Below are 22675 nucleotides of genomic sequence, written 5' to 3'. Positions count from 1 at the left end.
CGGTAGTAAAAACGGAACAATGTGAATATTAGAACGAGGATGGAAATATACAAAATGCTGTGGCAATGGCGACAAGCAAGCAACCGCATCTTGGCATCTTCCCTCGTGTGTCTGGATAATTGTACATAATCATTTGCATGGATGTGCCAAAGCATTTGTAACTTGTTCAAATAAATGAGAAACTGACTTTTTCCCCCATGCACAAGTGACACAATGATGTGAAGATAATAAGAATAATAGAATTGTAAAGGCAATACTGTTCTTAAAAAAGAAGTCCTAAAATGGCACTTTAACTGTTGGTCTGTTCAATTCATGCTAGCGTTAGGGAAAGGTTAGTCTTGGCTATCTCATTTTATGTTGTATGTAACAGAAACAGCTCCTTAAATAATTATGCTAATGAAAAACCAGTAAACAAATGCATCAACATAAAAAGTTGTATTCTCACGTTCATTAAGCAGTTAAGGTTTGTTTGTGTGTGTGGCAGTGTTTTCTTAATGAATAATGGTATTGGTATGCACCGTAACGGCATTATTTGCATAGAAAGAATGACACAAACCACTTCAGACAGAGACTGTCCGCCGCAGAACAGCTCAAAATTCTAAATTACTCATTGGATTTATCCCTGCTATAATCCTGCCTGTAGGCTACAGCTGCTGCCTTCTCCTCTCTTTCCTATTACTACCAACCTAAATTCTCTTGCCTGTTTCTCCTTAATGAGCCAGAGTTTGCTGCTGACCTGAAAGAAGATGAGCTTATTTCACAAAATTTGAGAGTGTTTGAAGGGTAGGCTACCATGTGGTGGGTGGTTAGAGGCATTAAAATTAGATGTATCCAAACATTAAATAACAAGTCATTAAACCAAGCGCCTTATGTTACTAATTCATTTTCTGCCATCTCGTTAGCCTCATAACATTATTGACTAAGTCATTGTTTGGCCAAATTGTTAGCCTATTAGAACGGTAGTTGAAAAATGGGAATTTTTGCAATTTTGCATAGATGGCAGAATATTTTTTACCTCCTGAAGGGAGAATACCTCAGGAGAAACAAACAAGAGCTGAAAGAGGTTGCAGTAAAGGCCTGGAAAAGCATTTCAAATGAAGACTCAACAGTCTGTTGATGCAGACTCGGTGTGATGCAGCAACTGCAAGTATGGTTTAAGAAGCCAAATATTAAATGTTTTTTACTTTGAGTTTCATTTAATTTATTTTATTTAATAATGTCTATTTCAATACTTTTGCTCATTTGAAAACAGTGTGGCTTCAAACAAAAGGTGCTGTGTCCAGAGACGTTTAACATATCTAGATGTAAATAGCATGAAATCAAAGATGGAATTCTGAACTTTTGTCTCATATTCATCGTTTGATTTGAAACACAAATGTCTTCAGTATACAACAACAAAGGAATTGACTTTGGTGTTCCAATTCTTTCGGAGAAACTGTAAACTGCAACTAGACGAAGTGCAATTTCAGCAGAAATTGCGTCGGAATGCTGAAAGCTGAATGCTAATAGCTGAATGCTAAGCTGAATGCTTATGAAGTAAATTGAAAGATAAATTATGTGAAAATTACAAAGCATTAATTGTACATACGCTCCCCTACTTACGAACATTCGTGTTACGAACAACGGTACATACGAACATGTCTGCGTGCATTCGCGCATGTCAAAAAATGTTCGGAAAGAGATGCTGTAAGTTAGATTTTTTATTGCGCACCTTTTTCCGAGTACTGTAGTGCTTCTTTCCGCCGCTAATACCGACGCTTGGCGCTGTGAGAGCTCACCCAGCATTGGAGGCTCAGCAACGTGTCAAGGAGGGGGAAGAAGAAGAAACGCCTGCCGCTCATAGATAAAGCCATCGCACTCTTCGAGCAGCAAGACCCAAATATTGAACGTTGCACAAAGGTTGCAAATCAATTGAATGATGCCATACAGTGCTACCGCATCATTTATGATGAAAAAAGAAGAAAACTGTGCAATCGTAGTTAGATCGCTTCTTTCGGCCAGTTTCTAGTAAATCCTCCAAGGAAGATACTCATCAACCCTCATCTTCTTCTCCGCGACCCTCAACTTCTTCCTACATTGAAGTTACGGAGGAGGAAGTAACTTTTGAAGCCCATTCCAGCGACGACGAAGAACCTCTCATGATATAAAATCCTCCTCTTCCTCCTCTCCTTAAGCATCGAGTACATCTTCCAAAAGTAAGTTAAACTTGATTTTATTTATCTTATTACATACATATACATACTGTGTGTGTCTCTCGCTCTCTCTCTCTAACATACGTAGTACAGTACTGTACGTATTTTCTTTAAACATAAATTATAATACAAAATATAGCACTGAAGCAACTTACGAACAAATTCACCTTACGAACGATCGCTCGGAACGTAACTCGTTCGTAAGTTGGGGAGCGTCTGTAGTTGAAAGATAAATGAATAAAAAGAACACTTGAACCCAGAAGGCGTGAATTTTTGAAGCAAGTTGAAATGTATATGGGAAAGTGTTATCTGAAAGTACCCTCTATTCATTTAGATGGAAAAGTGGAATTAATGATATCCAGTTGAAAAATGCAACAAGAACAAAAGTAAAAAAAAAAAAATCACTCAATAGCAACACCTAGGCATGTAGTACCCTCCATTCATTTAGATGGTAAGCTATGATAGTCAGTTGGTATACATGTATGCCCTTAGCATAATTGCCATGGATACATTTGCAATGTACAGTCAGAGGTGGGATTTGAACCGGCGACCTCCTGGTTACAGGACAATTCAATTGACCAAGTGCGCCACTGAGTGATATCAGAGAGCTGGTAATGATGATCACTTGTATTTATGGAAGTGGGCGTGGAAAGTGGGACTTAGAAAAAGTCCAATGTCAGTCCCATTGAAAATGGATGGGGAAAAGTTGATATTTAACATTAAATTGTGTGAATACTGTAAGTAATGTGGAATCAGACGAAAAATACCCCGGAAGGCGTGAATTTTTGAAGAAAGTTGAAATTTAAACAGTGTAAATCGGAAGTATTATGTGGGAGTTGTTTCTCTGCCAAAAAGTGAGGAGAATAGAAATCACAATTGCTTCCAGCATTCCCACAATAACTGTCATGAAGAAATAAAGTTTAAGTACCACTGACTGTCACACCGACCTAAGTTGGGCAAAATTTGTTCTCCACATTTGACCCAGCCCCCAAGGGAGCAGTGAGGGGCAGCGATTGCACTCAGGAATTATTTCATGATCTAACGTCACAATTCCAACCCATAATGCTGAGTGTCAAGCAGTGAGGCAAATGGGTCCCATTTTTGTAGTCAGCCAGGGATTGAACCCACGACCTTTCAGTCTGAGGGTAGACACTCTACCACTAGTCTACTGAGCTCAGCTATGTTGTTTTTTTGGGGTGTCTTTTTCACCTTTTTACCTTTCTTGTGGTGTCTAAAATTGGGCACTGATGCACAATTTGTACTGGCTCAGAATCAGCACAGAATGCTAACAACTCCTGGAACGCAAGTGAACATTGCTTTGTGAGATGAGGATGAAGAGATGGGGATGTTTTGCCAGGACCAAACATGACAAGGAGGACATGATGACAAATCATCCTATGTAAAGGTATCTTTAAAAATAAAAAGGCATGAACATTTCCTTTTTTGTATCGAAAAATATTAAACCTTGCCATTAAAATATCAAACTGAACCAAACGGTGAATTTTGTTCATCATTGCAACCTAATATTTAAATCACATTGCGATCAGTCTGAACCAGGGGTGGCCAAGTTCGGTCCTCGAGAACCCCTACCCAGCATGTTTTCCATGTTTCTCTCCACCAACACACCTGATTCATGATCAGGATCGTTATCAGGCTTCAGCAAAGCTTGCTGATGAGCTGATCATTAGATTCAGCTGGTTGAAGAAGGGAGACATGCTAGCCTGGAAATACAGACTCACTCGCATTTCTAAGGCAGGGCAAACCTGAGCTACAGACAGTGGACTGAACCAATGAGCAAAGAGCGGACGTGACGTCAGAAAAGCGACTTGTTGAAGTCTTTTATTTATTTATTTTGCGGAGACGGAGTAAAAATCCAACCAGGTTACTAGCCGACGAGAGACAGTAGTGAATGACGTCGTTGTTGAATGTCGTTGTTGAATGTCGTTGTTGCGGGAAAAACTTGATGACTGAGGAGTGGCATTGCTGACGAAGACGATGTCACGCAAATAGTCGAATTTGATTGGGCCATCCTGTTTTCGGACGGAGCCGAATTGCTGCCTATGGCCGCCTGTCCGGCATGTCTCTAACCTGGCTTGCCAAAACTTATCCAAACACGACATTTTGATTAATATTGAGTCTGTCGAATATGAATCAGGCAGCAAACTCCACCCGTTTTTCTCCATCTCAGGGGGCAGCCATTTTGCCACTTGCTGTCAACTGAAAATGACGTCACAGTTGCTCAGGGCTCAGGTAACGACCAATCACGTCTCACATGTTTTCTGAGTTTGGTCATGTGACGTTTGCAAGTTGAGCTGTGATTGGTCGTTACCTGAGCACTGAGCAACAGTGAGGACATTTTCAGTCGACAGAATGTGGGAAATGGCCGCCCCTTGAGATGGATAAAAATGGGTGGATTTTGCTACTCAATTCATATTCCACAAATGCATCAGAATACCATGTTTACACTAGTGTGGCTGCATAGAACATATCGTAAAGAACATTTTGGTGTTGACTTTCCCTTTAATACAACATAAAACCACTGAAGAAGGTTAATAACCCTTACAGTTGGTGCTGTGGTCGTCCACAAGTATAATCTCCTTGAGTAAATAGGATGGAGTCCTCTGGATGGCTGTGCGCACGGAGCGCAGCAACACTGACAAGGCCTCATTGACAAAGATGAAGATGATACTCAACTGAGGAAGGTCAGATGAATACCACATGTTTTTACATCTGAGGGACAAAAACAGAGGAATTACATTATTCCACACATTTGACAGCTGTCAGCAACACAACCAAGTCACTTTCTGACTGACCCGTCCGGGCGAAAATCCGGGATTGGCCGGGTGATGGAGAGCCGGTCACTGAGGTAGCTGTTGTAACCATAGTAGCGGAACTTTTTGATGGCAACCCTTCGACTTTCTGGGCCCAGGTCATGACCCCAGTGATCAAACAGTGCAGAGCTGGGGTCTGAGGCTGATGACAATGAAGCATCTTCATCATCCTTCTGGGGTTGATCTGTGCACGGGGAAGAGAAAGTTCCAACTTTTAGTCAAGATCTGGATCGGTGTGATCCTGAAAAATAGCCCTAAATCATTTCTACCTTCCACCATTTCCAGAGTAGAACTAGAGTGTTATCTCATTTATTAGTTTCACATAAACTCATCAATAAATAAGTATCAGTGTGTGTGTGTGTGTGTGTGCACGGTATATACTCCATCCATCTTCTTAACCACTTGTCCTCACAAGGGTCGCTGGAGCCTATCCCAGCTGGCTTTCGGGCAGTAGGCGTGGTACACCCTGCACTGGTTGCCAGCCAATCACAGGGCACACAGAGACCAACAACCATCCACACTCACAATCACACCTATGGACAATTTGGAGTGTTCAATTAACCTGACATGCATGTCTTTGGAATGTGGGAGGCACAGGGAGGACATGAGAGAGAAAGAGAGAGATGCCATGTTTTGGTTTGTTATGACTCACCGGTTTACAGTAATTATTAAAAGTGCAATACTGGTCAGAGAATCCACAAGGAAAATTTGTATATTTGAACTACAGAAACCGTATGTACAGTTTCTCATGCGCATAAATGCAAATGTGCTGAAAATATTTACACAGTGTTTATTTCCATACTGGCTCGAGACTGATAAACATCAGACATATCTGCTGTGAAGTGCCTCCAAGCCTTGCCTTTACGGATGAAAAGCTATTTTTTTAATGATATTTGAAGCAGTGTTTTGCCTCCAATGATAATTACATGCTTGACGCTCTTGTAGGTGAAATGTCATGTCCCCCTAAGTCCTTTCAAAGCCATATAATAAACACCCTTGGAGCACCGTAAATGATTTTTCCATTACTCAACATGACATGCGTGCAACTACTGTTCAGATACAGTGTGAGGTGGCTGAAATTCTATGTCACTGCTTCGGCTTGAAATGTTACGAAATGTTCAAATGAAAAGACGTTTGAAAACGGCATTTATATTTTCGGTTGATTTTAGTTACTCCTGGCAACAGCTGGATAGATGGCTGTTGTCTGGGGAAGGTTTTTCAATCATCCGGTGAGTCAACTCACACAGGTGAGTGTACTCTATTTCTTGATATGTGAACTGATTAACACATTTCACTGACCAAAATCAGCTACAACTTGTATGATGTGAGGCTTATAAAAAATGTTCCCTTTTGCAATGTTCTTATTTAATTTGATTGAAATATTATTGTTTGCTGATACAGGCCTCTCCTTGCTCCCATTTGGTTACATAAAGTATATAAACAGCTGGAACTTGATCAAGGAACACAAGCTAAATTTACCACACGTGAATTTGTAAAAGTCAATTTGACCGCTTTGTGGTCTGTTTTATTCCTCCACCAGTAACTAATAGATTGATGGGTTTGCTTTTGCTGCCACTTTTGTGAGAACCAAGCCATGCTTGAAACACAAACACACACACACTCCCACTCACACCCAAGGATTGTGAAAGAATTTGTTTTTATACAGAGAATCACATTTGTGTAGCAATCCTTGCAACATTTTCTTCTTTGCTTTGTGTCCCAAAATTCAAGAGGCGTATGGGAATACGCAGACAATTCCTTTGCCTTTTGCACAGACTCAGATCCGCTCCATAGAACACAACTGCCCCGTTTCATATCACAGACAGTGATTACTGAAAAAGTGCACCTTTTGTGAGCTCTTTGCTTGCATTTGATGGTGTTGCCATTCACCCACACATCTCAGAGCAACTTGCTTTTGCAAGAAAGCATGCGAGAGAAAAGAGTAGGAGATTGAAGTCTGCCTTTGGTGCAATCGCCAACTGATGCAGTAGAATTTTTGCATTTCTGCACATTCATCCACACTCAAATTGAATTTTTCTTTCTTATAGGGCGAAATGATTTGATCGAGTGCATATACATAACACCACTCAGACAGATTGTTTCAGTGAGATAGTTTGGTTGTACTCCTATGGAGGATTTCTCAGCAAAAATGTGAGCAGTTCAGAGAATGGAGAATATGGAAATGTTAGTTCTTAGCATGCCTGCCTCACAGTTCTGAGGTAATGTGAATAAAATCTGCATTGCTTCTTGTTTACTGTAATTCAAACCCTAATTTGAGTGGGTGTCTCATTTAGAACCACTGACTGGGTTTCAGTTCAATTAAATAATTGTCTGCTTCATTATTATATCAAAGGTCATATTTCATACTGATGTGCTGACTATGTTAAAAGCCTGTACGTAATATTAAATTACAATTGTAAAATGTAACCTAATGAGCATTTTTATAGGAAATTACGTTAGAGTAGCTGTGATAGTAAATATTTAGTTTATCTATCTTATTGATGCTAGAAATGCATACTGTACAGTATTTAAAAAATATATATATTTTGTTTTTATTAACATTAGCTCACTTTGGGCATATAGCTTAATCAGAGACACATTACAATGGTGTGTGTCAACCAAGTGAAAACAACACACGTAGCTGATGGTATTGCTTCAAAAGTTAGTGTAGGCCTGTACACTGTTCAGGGCCTTAAAATGGATGTTATTTATAAAAACGGAACGTATGTTAGCCACTTAGCCACACAGTTAGCCACTCAGTATTATCATCTAGCACGGACTGTACTTGCATTGGCTAGCTGTACTAATAATACAGTCAGAATGACATACAGTTTGTAATGGTCCTTAAAGAATAAACTGATAAAACAAATAAAACACACTTTACTTTATTAAGTTAGAAAAATTCTCAGCAAAATCAAATCAAAGTCAAGTCTTATCTTTGATAAGTTTTAGTCAAGCAAGTCTAAGTCCGGATATTAGCTACTTAAGTCTGACTTGAGTCGAATCATGTCTCAAGTCCGCTGCCTCTCCCAAGCAGCTCACTTTGAAGGACGCTAGCTGGAGAAGACGTGTCCCTGTGCAACCAACTAACATTTGAGGCACAGCAGGCTACTGCCACCCAAAATTTTCTGGATCAGAGGCTGGGGGTGACAGCTATGTTTGTCCAGCGTTTTTTATCCTTGTATGTGATTTGCATCATTACCAGTCAGACCTGACTCAGATGGCATTGACCCACTAACAGGCCGCACCGAGTTAGAGTGAAGCAACCTGCCACAAATCCAAATAGAGCTACAAATCCATGAAAATATGACAAGAGACGTGCTTGTGATTTTCTGTGTATAGAGTGTGACACAAAAACTGGTGCATTTAAAATGACATAATTTCCAAGAGTTGTCATTTTTCTCCTAGATTGCATCATAAGGGAAAATGATTGTAGTCTTTTCCCCTGCATGCACATACTGCTACGCTACTCTGACAAAGTCCATAGAGCTTTTTTGTGAGTACTTGCCGAAGTTGTCAACAATCTTCCAATGTTCATTACAAGTTGAAGAAACCTTCTCTAAACCACCTAGTTTTGATAACCTCACAAGGATGAACACATATTATTCAATAGCAACACAAAGTCATGTGTAGCTCAATAAAATACAGATACTAAATACAATGTTTTAAAATCAATTCCAAAACAAAATATTGATACTTTTGATCCTTCAGTCAAGTGTAATGTGCAGTAGCTACATAATGAACAGGTCAAAATAACTCCTCAATTCAATTCCTCTTTATTTAAATAGTGCTTTCACAACAGCTGCAGCTGTAACAAAGAAATTATTGAGATATTGTTTAAATGACACGCAGTTAGTGAAAACTGCTGTTCCTTCTTGGGTAAGTACATATAACAGGTTTGCGCTGTGTTATGTTACACTGCTCATTTGTAGTCTGAACCTGCCCAGTGGCATTATGACAAACCATAAGAAGGAGTCATGTGTAGAGCTATTTCAACTCCAAATAAATACAAATATTTTGAATGTCATACGCAAAAAAACATTTTATTTTACTTTACTTGAATGCAATAGTTATATTTATTGCTTAAACAACCTAAGCTACCTTTAACGTAACCATTTGCTGTCAGCTAAAGGATCATCTGTGGTCAAAATTGATAGTGTGATTAATCTGCGTTAATAAATGATTAATGCGATAATTTTTTTTGTGATTAATTTATTATTTAACGCTTTTAACTTTGACAGCACTAGATTATATTTGATATTTAAAATGGGCCAGTGTATGTCAATGAACATTTACATGTAAATATGCCAGATTCTAAAGGTTGTCTGTTTTCTATCTGTCAGGTACGGCGTGACTCCAGAGCTACGTGGTGCTATTACCCCATCAGAAATCTGTGTAGCCCAAGTTTAAACCCTCCAGCATTTTAATGGATATTCTAAAATTAATTTAGAAATAGCTTTTTCAGCCCCCCATGCATCGGTCAAGTCCCATTTTAGCCCCGGGAGAGAAAAAAAATCCTGGAGCCTTGCCTGCTATCTTTAGCCTGTGGCAGGTTGTAACATTTTAAATAAACTTATGTACTGTTTACGAAGCATCAACAGAAGTATTCTCAAGCATTTTTTGCCAATGCACTCATCATGCACTCATCAGATCATGGTCACATCTTTTCACAGCCTAATCCAAAATTTAGAAGACCACAGATCATCATTGATTGATCGTGAATTAAATACATTGTACACAATCAGAAAATCTGCATAAAATGCAAAAATATCACCTGATCCAATCCAGCCAATCAGATCTGTGCAAAGTCTATGTGAAACCCCTTAGCTCAGGGGCCACATGGAGGAAAACATATTACCAAGTGGGCCGGACTGGCAAAATTATGGTATACGTACATGGTACTTAAAAAGTTGGTGTCAGTTTCGCACAGATTTTCGCCATTTGCAGGCCAGCCCTAAATAGCAGGGCTCAACTGTAAATACATTTTTACCTGTGTTGTTTCCAAAATGCATTGTGTGGCACAGTTAATGAAGTTTTAGGACATTAATCCATGTCATATGTGTTTGTGTTACCAGTAACTGAATGCGTGTCGTATTCAGCATGTTTATGTTTGATTTATGTTGGTTCATGTTTGTACATGTTGTATGTAACTTTTGGTTGTGAGTAAAACAATGACATCCAGGTCAATTCTGTGTGCAAGTTGCACTGCTCATCTGAAGATTGCTTGTGAAATTAGGAATTTATATGTTTTGATTTTGGCCGTCTGATTAATTAGGCAGATATTACTCCTTTTTATTTTACTTGGCAAGATCATCTAGCGAGCTGGATTAAAACCCTGTGGGCCGTATGTTTGACACCCCTGGGTTAAACCATCACACAGAATACAAAGCATTTATGGCGAGGATGATGTGTGGGCACGCAGTGTCGCTCTTTTCATTTAAGATGCTCAAGTACTGTTACTGTTCAAATTATTTAATACAGTAATGAAATAAGTAACAAAATGAATACAACAAAGAGCTGCATGAGTTCATCTTGGAGTAATAAGCGCACCAAGAAAAAAAAAGAAAAAAGATTATCTTTCTTTTCTGAATTTGCTTTTTTAGAACGATTTTTTGCTTGAGCCTGACTTCTGAGGGAATAATCAGAACAACAGAAGAGCATGCATGTTCTCTAAAAGAGAGGGCCTGGAAACACAGCAAGGGGAGAACAAACAAATTTGTTTATGCTGTTTTAGGAAGCTGATGAGAAAAAAAAGAAGAGAAAGGAGTAGAGATTAAATCTGGGCAGGGAGGAGGGGGAGAAGAAAGGAGAGAAATGACAACATTTAGCTGGCAATAGGAAAGACGAATTTGTTTCAATAAATCCCAAAATGCAAAGCAGACCGAGATTTGATGTTGCCTGCTGAATTGCAATCCCCCACCAGATGAGGTTCATAGTTTAAGGAGTTTACCGCTGTTACATAAACTCGGTGGACAGTGTCACAGGCAGAAAGCATCGAGGACAGCAGGAAAGCAGGAGATTTAGGACACTATCTAAAAGGTGCAGAACTGCTCTGAAAAGCTTAGCCCACTGAGCCTGCAAATCCACATAACCATACAGAAAAAGTCTCTCGCAAGTTGTGAGCACAGATGCTCCATGTGGTGCAGTCATCATCTTGGTAATCTTGTCCAACAAAGACAAGTTATAGTTACCTTACAATCACAACAGGTACCGTAACAATTGCTATTTCTAAAACAAATAATAATAATAATAATGTTGTTGGTGCTCCAATAGCACAGACTAGCCAACCAAAAGACAAAGACATGGTGTCTGGAGATGTTTATTTTATTTTATTTTTTTTATCTTAGATCAGAGGTCAAGGAAAAATGTTCACTTCTAATATATTCCATTGTATGTGTTTACACTTGGGTGTATATGCAGTGTATGAGTGCAAAAGGCTAAATGCAAGTTATTTTATTTTTTCTGCTTTATTTGCTTTTTCTGTTTGCGCTGTAGTCAGAGACCAGCATAGTGTAACATTTGCTGCTCCAAGCTGCTGATTGCTATATAACTTTAAAAATGGGCTAAGTTTTAATGCAAGCGGATCCGCATCGCAGGTCTCCCTCTCGAAAAATACACACATGCAAACACACACTGTTTAAACAGATGCACTATGGAAAAGCTTTTCTTTTTGCAGTAGTTTTAAATGGCTTACCTTAACTGAAATTCTACGTCAGCCAAAAGTAGAATCCTGATCGTTTACTGTGCATTTTGCTGCTCTAAATAGTAAATAAGTCATACTACACTATAACTTACACGAGACTACGGATTTTTGGTTCAGTAGCGCCCCCTTCTTTAGCATACAGTAGGTACCTATGGCTATGAAGGCCACTGGTGGTAATGCATGATTTCTTCTTCTTTCTTATCGCGGTTGGCAGGTGCGTTTGGTGCATTATCGCCACATTATTAAAAGGAGTGCATGCATGTGGCAGTAATTAAACCAGGGGTGGGCACACTTGGTCCTCGAGAGCCGGAGTCCTGTAGGTTTTGGATGTTTCCCTTCTCCAACACAATTGCTATACGATCAGCTCATCAGCAAGCTCTGCATAAGCTTGGTAACGATCCTGTTGATTGGAATCAGCTGCGTTGCAGCAGGGAAACCTCCAAAACCTGCAGGACGTCGGCCCTTGAGGACCGAGTTTGCCCACAACTGAATTAAACTGTACTTTAAATGAAAGAAAAAGCGAAAGAGGTAAGGTAAGAAATTGGACATAAAAACGCAAAATGTGGATGCATAATTATGCACTATGACTGTGTCTCTTATGTCAATAGTTTTTATTTATTTATTTAACCACTGGAACCTTAGCATAAAAACCGTCACAGGAATGTGAATGTCGTGATTTGCTTGAGTGTTTTTGCCACTTAATCTGCATAGCACTGTACAGCATTACTGTTTTGATCAGGTCATGTTCAATAAAATATACATGATTAATGTAACTGCATTGGATTCAATTATAAATGTAAATATTCAGATTTTTGCTAATGTACCAAGTAAAAGAAAGAAGTTTCTACTATTTGCAAATCTTCCAAATAAAAGTAAAATTGGTACTGCATGAAATCCTTAACTGAATTGAAAATCAATGTGAATCAAATCGAATCAGGCCCTTTTGAATCGAATCGATTTTGGAAATTTTAATCAAAACCAAGCCCTATCATTTACTGTACAAAAATCCTTACATCAATATAGATCAGTGAAAATTATCACAGGCAAATATTACAGATCTCTTCAGAAAAGTAAATCCAAAGGAGGTCTAGAGGCACCAAATTTTATGCACTACTATATAGCTAACCAGCTACAATATATGATTCTATGGGCACAACTCAACAGAGATACTAACTGTTGGCTGGAACTAGAACAGAAGGATTGTATAAACCTCAGACTTCTAGATTTACTCTTCATTACAACATCGATTAAGCGACACAATTGTTTTAAAACCCCAATGATTTCCGCCACCCTGACTGCCTGGTGGAAGGCACTAGAAATTACAAAAGCCCAAGTGGAGCCCTGCGGGCTTTGTCCCCTATGACATAACCCCGACTTTCAACTTAACAGCCAATCGTTTTATTTAGGTGTGTGGGAGCAGAAAGGAATTCCACATCTCCACCATCTTTTCTCAGATAATATGTTTATATCACATACATCCTTGTTCCAAAAAATAAAAAACTGAATTTTTTTACATTATCTGCAAGTTAAAAGTATGATAAAGAAACAAATTCCAACACTTCGGGGTACGCTCCAACCGCCTGTTTTAGCTAAAGATATTACCAAACTTTCTCCGACAACAACAAAAAAAACTTTCAAAAATATATAAGTTACTTTCATATACTGATAAAATGTCTTAACTCATCTCAAAATGGGAGACAGACTTGTCTATAGCTCCGGAATCTGACTTTTGGATTCAAGTTTGTGAAAACACATTTAAAATGACAAAACACACAAATTTACAACTTATCCAATATAAAAGTATTCATAGAAAATACATTACTCAATATATGATGAAGAAAATGGGACTCTCAGACTCCGACATTTGTCTCCAGTGTTTACAAAACACTACAGACACTTATTTTCATGCTTTATGGTTATGCACTCCGGTTATATATTTCTGGACTAAAGTCTTAGAAAAACTTTCCGCTATCTTGGACTGTAGGATACCTTTATCTCCAAACTTGTGTTTGCTAGGTGACCTAACAACAATTGACTTACCACATAAACAGTTTCAATCTACACTTGTAGCCCTTACTATCGCAAAAAAAAAACCTATTCTTGTTAACTGGAAAAATAAACAAACTCTGAATATCGACCAATGGTCTAACCTCCTCATAAATCACATTTTAATGGAAAAAAGATCTGCCTCAAATAAAAACCAAATATCAAAATTTATAGAAACATGGTCTACGTATATAGAATATTTTAACCTAAATCTGGGTACTTAATTTTGCCTGTTAGCGAGAGCCACCAGATCGCGATAACTTACATTGCTGTTTCTGTATTTGGCAATTTGTAGCTAATGGTTGTGTTTTTCTAGTCAGGAACCCAGTTGCTGCCAGCAGGATCGAGCAGACTACATCAAACGACACCTTAATCACCAACTCCTCAAGATTCACCTCCAATGGGCACTAAGGGTTAATATTCGGATTCACTGCATGCCAGTGGGTTAATTCTATAGGTGCCTGGCTGGGCGTGGGCGGCGCTGCCCCTCTGTTGGCTGCTGGGTGGCGGCTGCGTCTTGGCCATTCCCTGGGTCTCTTGGGGGGTGCTACGTTGCGGGGCTCTCCCTGGTGACCGGGGCGGCAGCGCCCTGGCACGGTCCGTCGCTCCGGGTCCGGCGACGCGGTTCGGGGGCCTGTGGGCCGCCGGGGTGCCCCGTGGTTCCTCCCCCGTGGTTCCTCCCCCTTCCTTCCCCTTGCTGCCTCTCCCTCCTCGCCTCTCCCCGCCCGTCCTCCACCTCCCTGTCCCTTCTCCCTCGTCCTCCTCCTCTCCCCCTCTTTCTGCCTGGATTCTGAAGTATTTGGTTTAGGTGAATGGTATGGGATTTTTAATAGGTTTTAGGTGAACTAATGAATACACACTCACACGCACATGCACATACACATTCTCACCCACATACAAAATAAAAATAAATTTAAAAAAAACAACAAAATAATAATATTTTTTTTAAAAAAGAGAGCAATGATGATGACATGTCAAATCGGTAAAATTACCGAATGAACAATACTGAGCTCTCCAGAAAAAAATTAAATAAAAAAGAATAATACAGATTTTCTCTCTGGTCCTCTGGCTAAATTCTTGGTGTGACGCTACATCTAATCCTTCTCGGATATTTGAGATTGTGGCGCCTCAATCATCCCTCACAATCAATATGAACAAGCACAGGCAGTGAAAAAAATTGATTGCTCTAGGCTAGTCTTTTCTCCTTGTGCCAGTGGGAGTTTTATCGTACAGAGACGTGTGCGACTCCGGAGGTGAAAGTGTGAACATCTGTGCAATACTGTATGCTTGCCTCGGGTTGACGGTATTGTTAATTATTTCTTGAAATGAAACATTTTGTATATAGAAAGTCTTTATGGGGCTCTGAAAGATATTTTCAGGAATACTGCATGTACAAATCACAAGACCTTTGCACATCTCATACTGTATATCGTGCAGGACAAATGAGAGGAGGACCCTAAGTCGAACAGTATATTTGTAAAGTCATTTGAGCAGAATGTGGATAGATAATATATAATATACTTGACGACACCATACTCATTTTTATAGCACAAAATTAGACCAGGAAATAAGTCCATAATGAACAGGGGTTGCCTGCATGCAAACGGATCATGGCGATGACTGACTAGAAAAAAATGCCCAATAATTACATCTTCTAATAAAAAGGAAATAAAAAATTATCATTTTAATCTGTTGTGTGGGTCAATTTGACTCAAATTAAGTTAATTTACGCGTTGTCTCAAATGTCGCTTTTACATCGCAAACACGTCGCCGATATACAGTATCGCAAAATGACAGAGACGACAATCTCATATTTTGCAAATTCAACATTCGCAGCATTCGACAATGTTCGCAGTTCAGTGGGATAGGGGCTTTAAAGATTGTTATAAAGGAAAATGGTAATGTTAAGGTTAGTGTTTGCCTGATATACTGAAGGCCCAAGAGCTAATTAGAGCTTCACCATAACACAAAATTATGCAGCATCCAATATTTCGACATTCATTTTCTTCTACCTTTCGTTTTTTATTTTTGGGTAATTTTTTATACCTGGTTTTTCATGTATTTTTGGGATTTTCTGACTTTCTGTCATTTTTGACAATTTTACGGACATATTATGGTCATTTTTTGCTTCTTTTCTTCCTTTTTTCAACATTTTCGGTTATGTTTTGGACATTTTTTCTGCCTTATTAGTTAGCAATTTTCTGACATTTTTGTGGACATTTTGATGTTTTTCTTTTGTTTTTGGACATTTTATAGTTTTGTTTTCTGCCTTTAAAAAAATATTATTATTAATACACTTTCTGACTTTTTATTGGCAATTCCAAAATATTTGATGGTAATTTTTTATTCAAATTTTTTTAATTCAATTCTCTGCCATTTTTGGGGCAATTTCCTGGACAATTTATAGTAATTTTCAGCTTTTCCTTTTCCTTTTTGGACATTTTATGGTTACTTTTTGAAAATTTTTAGGTAATTAAAAAAAAAACTTTTTCTAACAACTAAAAACAAATGGACTCTGACATTTCTATCTAAAGCATGAATTCATTTGAATAATATTTCATCTAAAACAAATAAATATGTAAAAAAAAAATTAGAATAATTTCTTTTGGGGGGTGGGGGGGGGCGTCCACAGGGAGCCACAGGAGACGTGCTCAAGAGCCACATGTGGCTCCACAGCCGCATGTTGCAGACCCCTGGTCTAACAGCTTGCAGAAAGAAGCCTTTCTTCAGCATGGTGGGACCGCATGATTCGTAGCCTTATGCCTGAGGGGAGAGGGCGTGCGTGTGCTGATGGGTTGGGTCCTTGATGATCATTTCTGTATCTCCTGGTCAAGATATATGTGGCTGTAATTGAGCTGCCACCCGTCCCTTTTTTCCCAGAATTGTTCTCTTTTTTTAAACAGCTGCCCCGTGAAAAAATACATCTCTCCTGGAACACAATTTGTCCCGGATTTTCGGAAAAATACAACAACCTAATTTTATTTCCTTCGCTCTGTAGTCCAGAGAGAAATGCTGCGCTTCTATGGTTATTTAAAATTGTCTCTGTTTGATTCCCGACGCACTCGCCCCAGCGCGAGTCAATAGAGAAAAAAAAGAAGAGGAAACTTGACGGAAGAAAGAGAGAGCGACAGGAAGCAAGCAGGCGGGCATTCGTTCTACGTTTTCAAATTTTGTCAACGGAATTTGACATGGGAGGAGAGACAACTGACAAGGAAGGAGAAGAAGCAAGTTCAGCTAAGTCAGCTACACGAAAAAAGCGATGCACTCGTTACAATCCCCACTGGTGACACTTTCAGGGTTTGAATGGGTACGGCCGACCCAGGAAGACAATTTTTATGCCATTTGTATTTTGTGTCCGGCAAAAATATCCATCAAATATGAAGGAAAAATCACTTTAGAAATCCACGCAAAAACAAAGAAACATCAAGCTATGGTCGCAAATAAACGAAAACAGGCTGTCATTGCCACTTTTATGACCAAAAAAGGTTCCTCTGAAAAAGACAAAATTGCAGTGGCAGAGCTGACAAGTGTTTATCATGGAGTGAAACACGGCCACAGCGATTTATCAATGGACTGCAGAAATAAAGTCAGTGCGAAGGTCTTTAATGATTCTGCTATTGCCACAAAAAAATCATGTGGAAGAACAAAAAGTGAGGCTTTAGTTCAAAATGTCTTTGCACCTTACAGCCAGGAGCATTTAGCCACAGAACTGCAAGGTGCACCACATTTTTCTGTCTGTTCTGACGCATCAGACTCAGGCAATACAAAAAAAAATACTGTATCCATATACAGTTCAGTACTTCTACAAAGAGGATGGCGTTAAATATGGACTGCTGGAATTTTGCGAGGACCCCCATGAAACTAGCAGTGCCATCTATGAGCAAAGTGTGGATATCACAGAAAAAAATGGCATGCGTGTAAGTCAGATTAGTGCATATGGACAATGCATTTGTGAATTTTGGCAAGCATAACTCAGTTTTCCAAAAAATGGAAAAAAGTCAAACCATGCATCATGAAGGGAAACTGCAAATGTCATTTGATCCATAACACCCTGAAAACTGCAAACAGAATTCTCAAAGCTGCGGGTTATGATGCTGAAGCTATTGTCTTAAAAATCTACAGCGAATTCTCATGCTCAGCCAAAAGAGCAGATTCTCTGAAGGAGTTTTGCGATTTTACTTCAGTACAGTATAAAGAGATACTGAGGCATGTTCCAACCCGTTGGCTGTCTCTGTTGCCTGCAATTCAGCGGCTTTTGGAGTGTTGGCCTGCCCTTAAGTGTTACTTTTTATCACTTGGAAAGGAGGACTGCCCTGACATTATTTGGAGGGCTTGGTGTAATAGTGCTGCTGATGTTGCTGATGCCGACAGTAGCGATGAGACGGCGCTGTCTGAGTGTTTCCTTCTGTTCCTGCACAATGTCATGCAAGAGTTTCAGTGCGCAATTCTGAAGCTGGAAAATGAGAGTGCTACTCTTCTGGAACTCTATGACGTAATGAGTCGATTACGCAGCAAATTAAGCACACGCCGTGCAGAAATGTTCTATGGTCAAAAAACAAAGCAAGCAACCAGAAAACTGAGTGCAAGAGAACAAACAAAGTTTGCAACAGTGGCTGACTGCTTCTTTGAAACTTTGATTTTGATGATCTCGTTTTTCTCACACCAGCTGTCTCCCGTCTAAGTGGTCCAATGAAGTGGGATGGACTCGAAGGATTGGTAAACAAACTCTGGACATAGATGAAGACAAACTGTACCAGGACTACACTGTACTGTACAGTGTCTTTGAATGCATCCCAGAAGAACTGGCACCGGACAAGAAATGGGTGTTTTCTTTTCAAGAAGGAGAAGTTCAAAGTGGTGTCTTTTGTTTTCTCCATACCGGTCAGTAATGCCTATGTTGAGCGTGTGTTTAGCCACATGGAGGAAGTCTGGTCAGACAAAAGAAACAGGACGTCAGTGGGGTTGGTCAAAGCAGAACTTCAAGTCAGACTAAACTTTGAATTATGTTTGGAGTTTAAATCGTTCATCGAAGGACAGCATGGACTACGGAAGGCAGCGAAAAGGGATGCCAAATACACATGGAAAAATAGGTGAGTGGATGCCCAAATTCATTCGTATTTTTTGTATTTTTATGCAATTATTTTCAATGATTCAATAATGTTTCCATCTGTATTTTTAAAATCTGTATTCAATATAGAGATGGGCAGCAGCAGACAAATTAGTTCAGTTTAAGTGCAGTATCGGCACATCTAATCACTAAATATGTTTTCATCTGTATTTGTTTAATCCATGAATACGGAACGGAGTAGCAGCAGCAAACAAAGGAGTCCATCTAGAATCACTGCAACAGGCTCCAGAACTTCTGTGTCACAACAAAAAGGTAAGCACAGAAATGAGTTGTTCCACTTTGAGCTTAGTATATTTACATATCGAATCATGTTTTTCTTAATCTAAATTTATATGTATTGTAGAAGATGGCAGCAGCAGGCCAAGGAGTCCACCCAGATTAAGTGCAACAGACTCAAGAACATCTGCATCAGACAGACAACCTGTTTCAAAGGGAAAAACATAGGCACATTAAGAGAGACAACAGGTATTGGTATTGCCCAGATAACTTCATTTAATCAATGTAGCAACTAAGGATGTAACGATACATTGAAAATCAATTTTATATTTAAACTTCTTATAATATGCATTGATGTAAAAAATAAAAGTATTGATTCGCAACGCCATGTTAACTGTTATATTGCACAGTTTTTCATCAGTTTTTCATCTGGGGACGGACATGTTTTGCGGATATCCGGTATTGTTCCTAGTAGTGGCAAGTGCCAGTAAAAACTTGGTTAGATCTTTGTAAGTAATCAATTTAATAACCTAGTATTGGAAATGCAAATATGCTCCTGTCACATCCACCATCTCCAATGCATAACTCTCCTAATGTCTCTCTCTGTGTCTAGTGTGTTGACATGGCTGAACTTAGATGTCTCAGGGCTGAGGTGACTCTTCAAAATTATTAGTTAGCGTTGGCCTACAGCTACCTTGGTTTTTCTATCAGTCAGCATTGTATGTGTGAGATTTTGACCCTTGATTGATTAAATGTATTAACATGACTTTTGTTTCTGTCTCCTATGTCCGAATGTTCATTTGGTTGGTCTGAACTTGTAATGGGATATATGCGACGGAGGAGGCGTGACTTCCAACTTCCTGGTTTTCACACATCAGCTTTGTTTCCGTTTCCTGTTTGCAACGTGTAGGCCGCATCCCAGTTCTTGCGCTTCTGCCTTTGTGCCCCTCGGTTGCGCGTTCCCGTCGACGGGTGCGAGTGTGTAGTGTGTCTGTCTCAGTTGTCCGTAGCATTTCAGAGAGTTGAGATGCCCTGCGCACTCTCGTCGATGGTCGGGTAGTGCCCATTAGTGGCCGGAAATGACGCTGATGTGTGGAACCCGGAAGTCGGAAGTCCGTGGCATCTACCCCATAATGCCCGAGCCCTCCGCCCCAAACATTTGGTCAAGTGTCCTTTTTTTTCTTCCACAAATCCAAGATGGCAACCCTAGGCTGTAATAAAGGTGTACTTAGCCTTCAACCAGGGCTTCTGGTTCATGTAGATCAGAGGTGGGCAATCTCGGTTCTCAAGGGCCGGAGTCCTGCAGGTTTTGGAAGTTTCTCGCTTCCAACACAAGCTGATTCCAATCAACAGGATCGTTATCAGGTTTATGCAGAGCTTCCTGATGAGCTGATCATATATCAGCTGTGTTGGAGAAGGGCAACATGCAAAACCTGCAGGACTTCGGCCCTCGATGCCCACCTCTGATGTAGATAGAAATGGTCTGCATGGTGGAGATTTCATTAGCACATTTTGAAATGAGGCATTTTCTTCCAGATCCACTTCTTTTTCCTGATTAGGTGTTTCTCTTAATATTAGTTTAGCAACCAGTTGTTGCTGAGCAGTGAAAACAGTCTTGAAGCAAAGAGGCAAACATTGACATTCCTGACTGTAGGCTTGGACCGTTTCCCCACTGGCTTATTGGCCTACAGGTCGGCAGTATGGAGATGTGGGCTCTGTATGCACCGCATATACTCGTGTACCCACACAGTCCATCATGCATTCCCCGCATTAGCGACATGCTGGTGTAAACATGGGAGAGTGTCCATCATTCTTACGGGGTAAAATCACCTTCAACCACACAACCACCCGTAGCTTCTCGCTAGCATTAGCATGAGCTCTGGGAGGCACGTAAGAAGCAGTGAGATAAACAGTACTCATTAGAACAGAACTGTTGAGGCAAGTAGTGTGGCCGGCATCAAAGTCAAATGCTCTATCTTAGTGGTGTCAGTCCGGTCCTCTAGGGCCTGAGTCGTGCATGTTTTAGAGGTTTCCTACGTTCAACACAACCGATTCATATTTAAGCTCATCAGAAAGCTCTGCAGGAGCCTGATAATTATCCTGATCATTGAATCAAGTGTGTTGGAGTAGAGAAACCTTGAAAACATGCTGGACTCAGGCCCTTGAGGACCGGATCTTGACATACACGCTCTATCTGTTCCCTTCTAAGTCAACTGTTTGTCCCCAACCAGGTAAGATTGTCAAAATACATTTTTTTAATGCCTGCACAATTAAAGGTTTTTATTAACATAATTGTATATTTATTAGTTGCTAAGACAATAATTTTATATTAAGTGAATTTATTGTTAAGGGAATTCTTGTCTAGTAACTGAATTGTGTTGGACCTCAAAGTTTCCAAATTATCCGCTGATTGATGCATTATTAAAGTTAAATTCATGGTTGCAATTAAGAATTTATATGAGACATTCTGTTTGTATCATTGTGTCATCTGAGTGGTCCCTAATCACAATAAAAAAGAAACAGCACTCATCAAAAGATGGGTAAAGCGGTGCTATTTCATTAGAGCAAGTGAATGCGTAGCAATGAGCACATGGAGAAAAACTGAAGAAAGAATAAACTTGTATGTAAAATATAATTCTGAGTTCTCGCAAAAAATAAAAATAAATTTTTTGTGCACAGAAAATATGTTTGTGTTTCATTCCAGTTCGAGCCCTTATATTTGCTCATTTTAACTTCATTTGAACCGCACGTCTCATACACAGTACATCTGCCATCAGAGGATCCTTGTAGTACAATTACCATAAAAGTGAGGGGGATGTATCCCCCCCTATTCCCCCGTCATCTGCGCCCATGATATAACATATACTGTAATACCCATAACCCACACACAATTTTGCTCATACTAAACACCAAGAAACCTTGTCACTTGTCCTTGTCCTCTCTAATTCTCGTCCACTTGCTACATGAGTGACAGCAGGGAATATCTGAAAACTGAGGGTCAGCGGTCCTGTAATCCGCTCTTGATTGTGTGTGTGTGTATGTGTGTGTGTGTGGTTTGTGTTGGTGACAATGTACAAGTGTGAGTGCGTAAAAGAGGGAAGAGACATGGTGACATAGAGGCAACTGTTTGTGGACTGGTGAGGGAACATTGCTTGAGGCAGCACAATGTCCTTGGCTGATATACTAGAGACGAACTGACAGCCTTTGTTTGCAAAGTCTAAGACATTTAACGGATGCCTCTGCTTTATTCACATCATCACAAGCCTTGCAATGGCTGTTAAAATCATATGGGGGGAAATCTGAGCTATAGGTAATAAATAATAATACACACAAGTGGAGTCATACACACATACACTCAATGCTATTGAGTGAAGGACACAAGAGAGTTACGGGAAAATGCAAAACTGCAAAACTACCAAACACCTGAATTGAAACGTACCATTTGCCACTATAACTTTTGCAATTGTTTTCTTGTTCGAAAAATACTGCAGACTGCTTATGCTACTAAACACAATTATGTTGGCTCCACTTTGCTTAAATCCCGGCTGCAATGCCACAT

At 39.7% G+C, this 22675-nt stretch overlaps 1 protein-coding gene and 1 long non-coding RNA gene across 4 annotated transcripts in view; one reads left to right on the top strand and one right to left on the bottom strand.

Annotated features, from left to right (window-relative positions):
- The window catches only part of LOC144054191 (polypeptide N-acetylgalactosaminyltransferase 18-like), a 107731-nt gene that overhangs the window by 38530 nt on the left and 46526 nt on the right, over positions 1-22675 (bottom strand). For all 3 annotated transcript variants that reach the window (XM_077569387.1, XM_077569386.1, XM_077569388.1), the window contains 2 exons: positions 5006-5207; positions 4756-4922 (listed from right to left, as the gene is read on the bottom strand). In XM_077569387.1, coding sequence (XP_077425513.1) covers positions 4756-4922; positions 5006-5207 — 369 coding nt within the window. The remainder of the gene's footprint in view (positions 1-4755; positions 4923-5005; positions 5208-22675) is intronic.
- LOC144054273 (uncharacterized) lies at positions 18646-19857 on the top strand. The gene is made up of 3 exons (XR_013294636.1): positions 18646-18862; positions 19082-19152; positions 19244-19857. It is a non-coding gene; the product is annotated as an uncharacterized LOC144054273 (long non-coding RNA).

Source organism: Vanacampus margaritifer, chromosome 6 (assembly GCF_051991255.1).
Source record: "Vanacampus margaritifer isolate UIUO_Vmar chromosome 6, RoL_Vmar_1.0, whole genome shotgun sequence".
NCBI classification, from domain to species: Eukaryota; Metazoa; Chordata; class Actinopteri; order Syngnathiformes; family Syngnathidae; genus Vanacampus; species Vanacampus margaritifer.
Note: the sequence above shows the minus strand (reverse complement) of the source record. Positions and strands in the feature narration are given on the sequence as shown.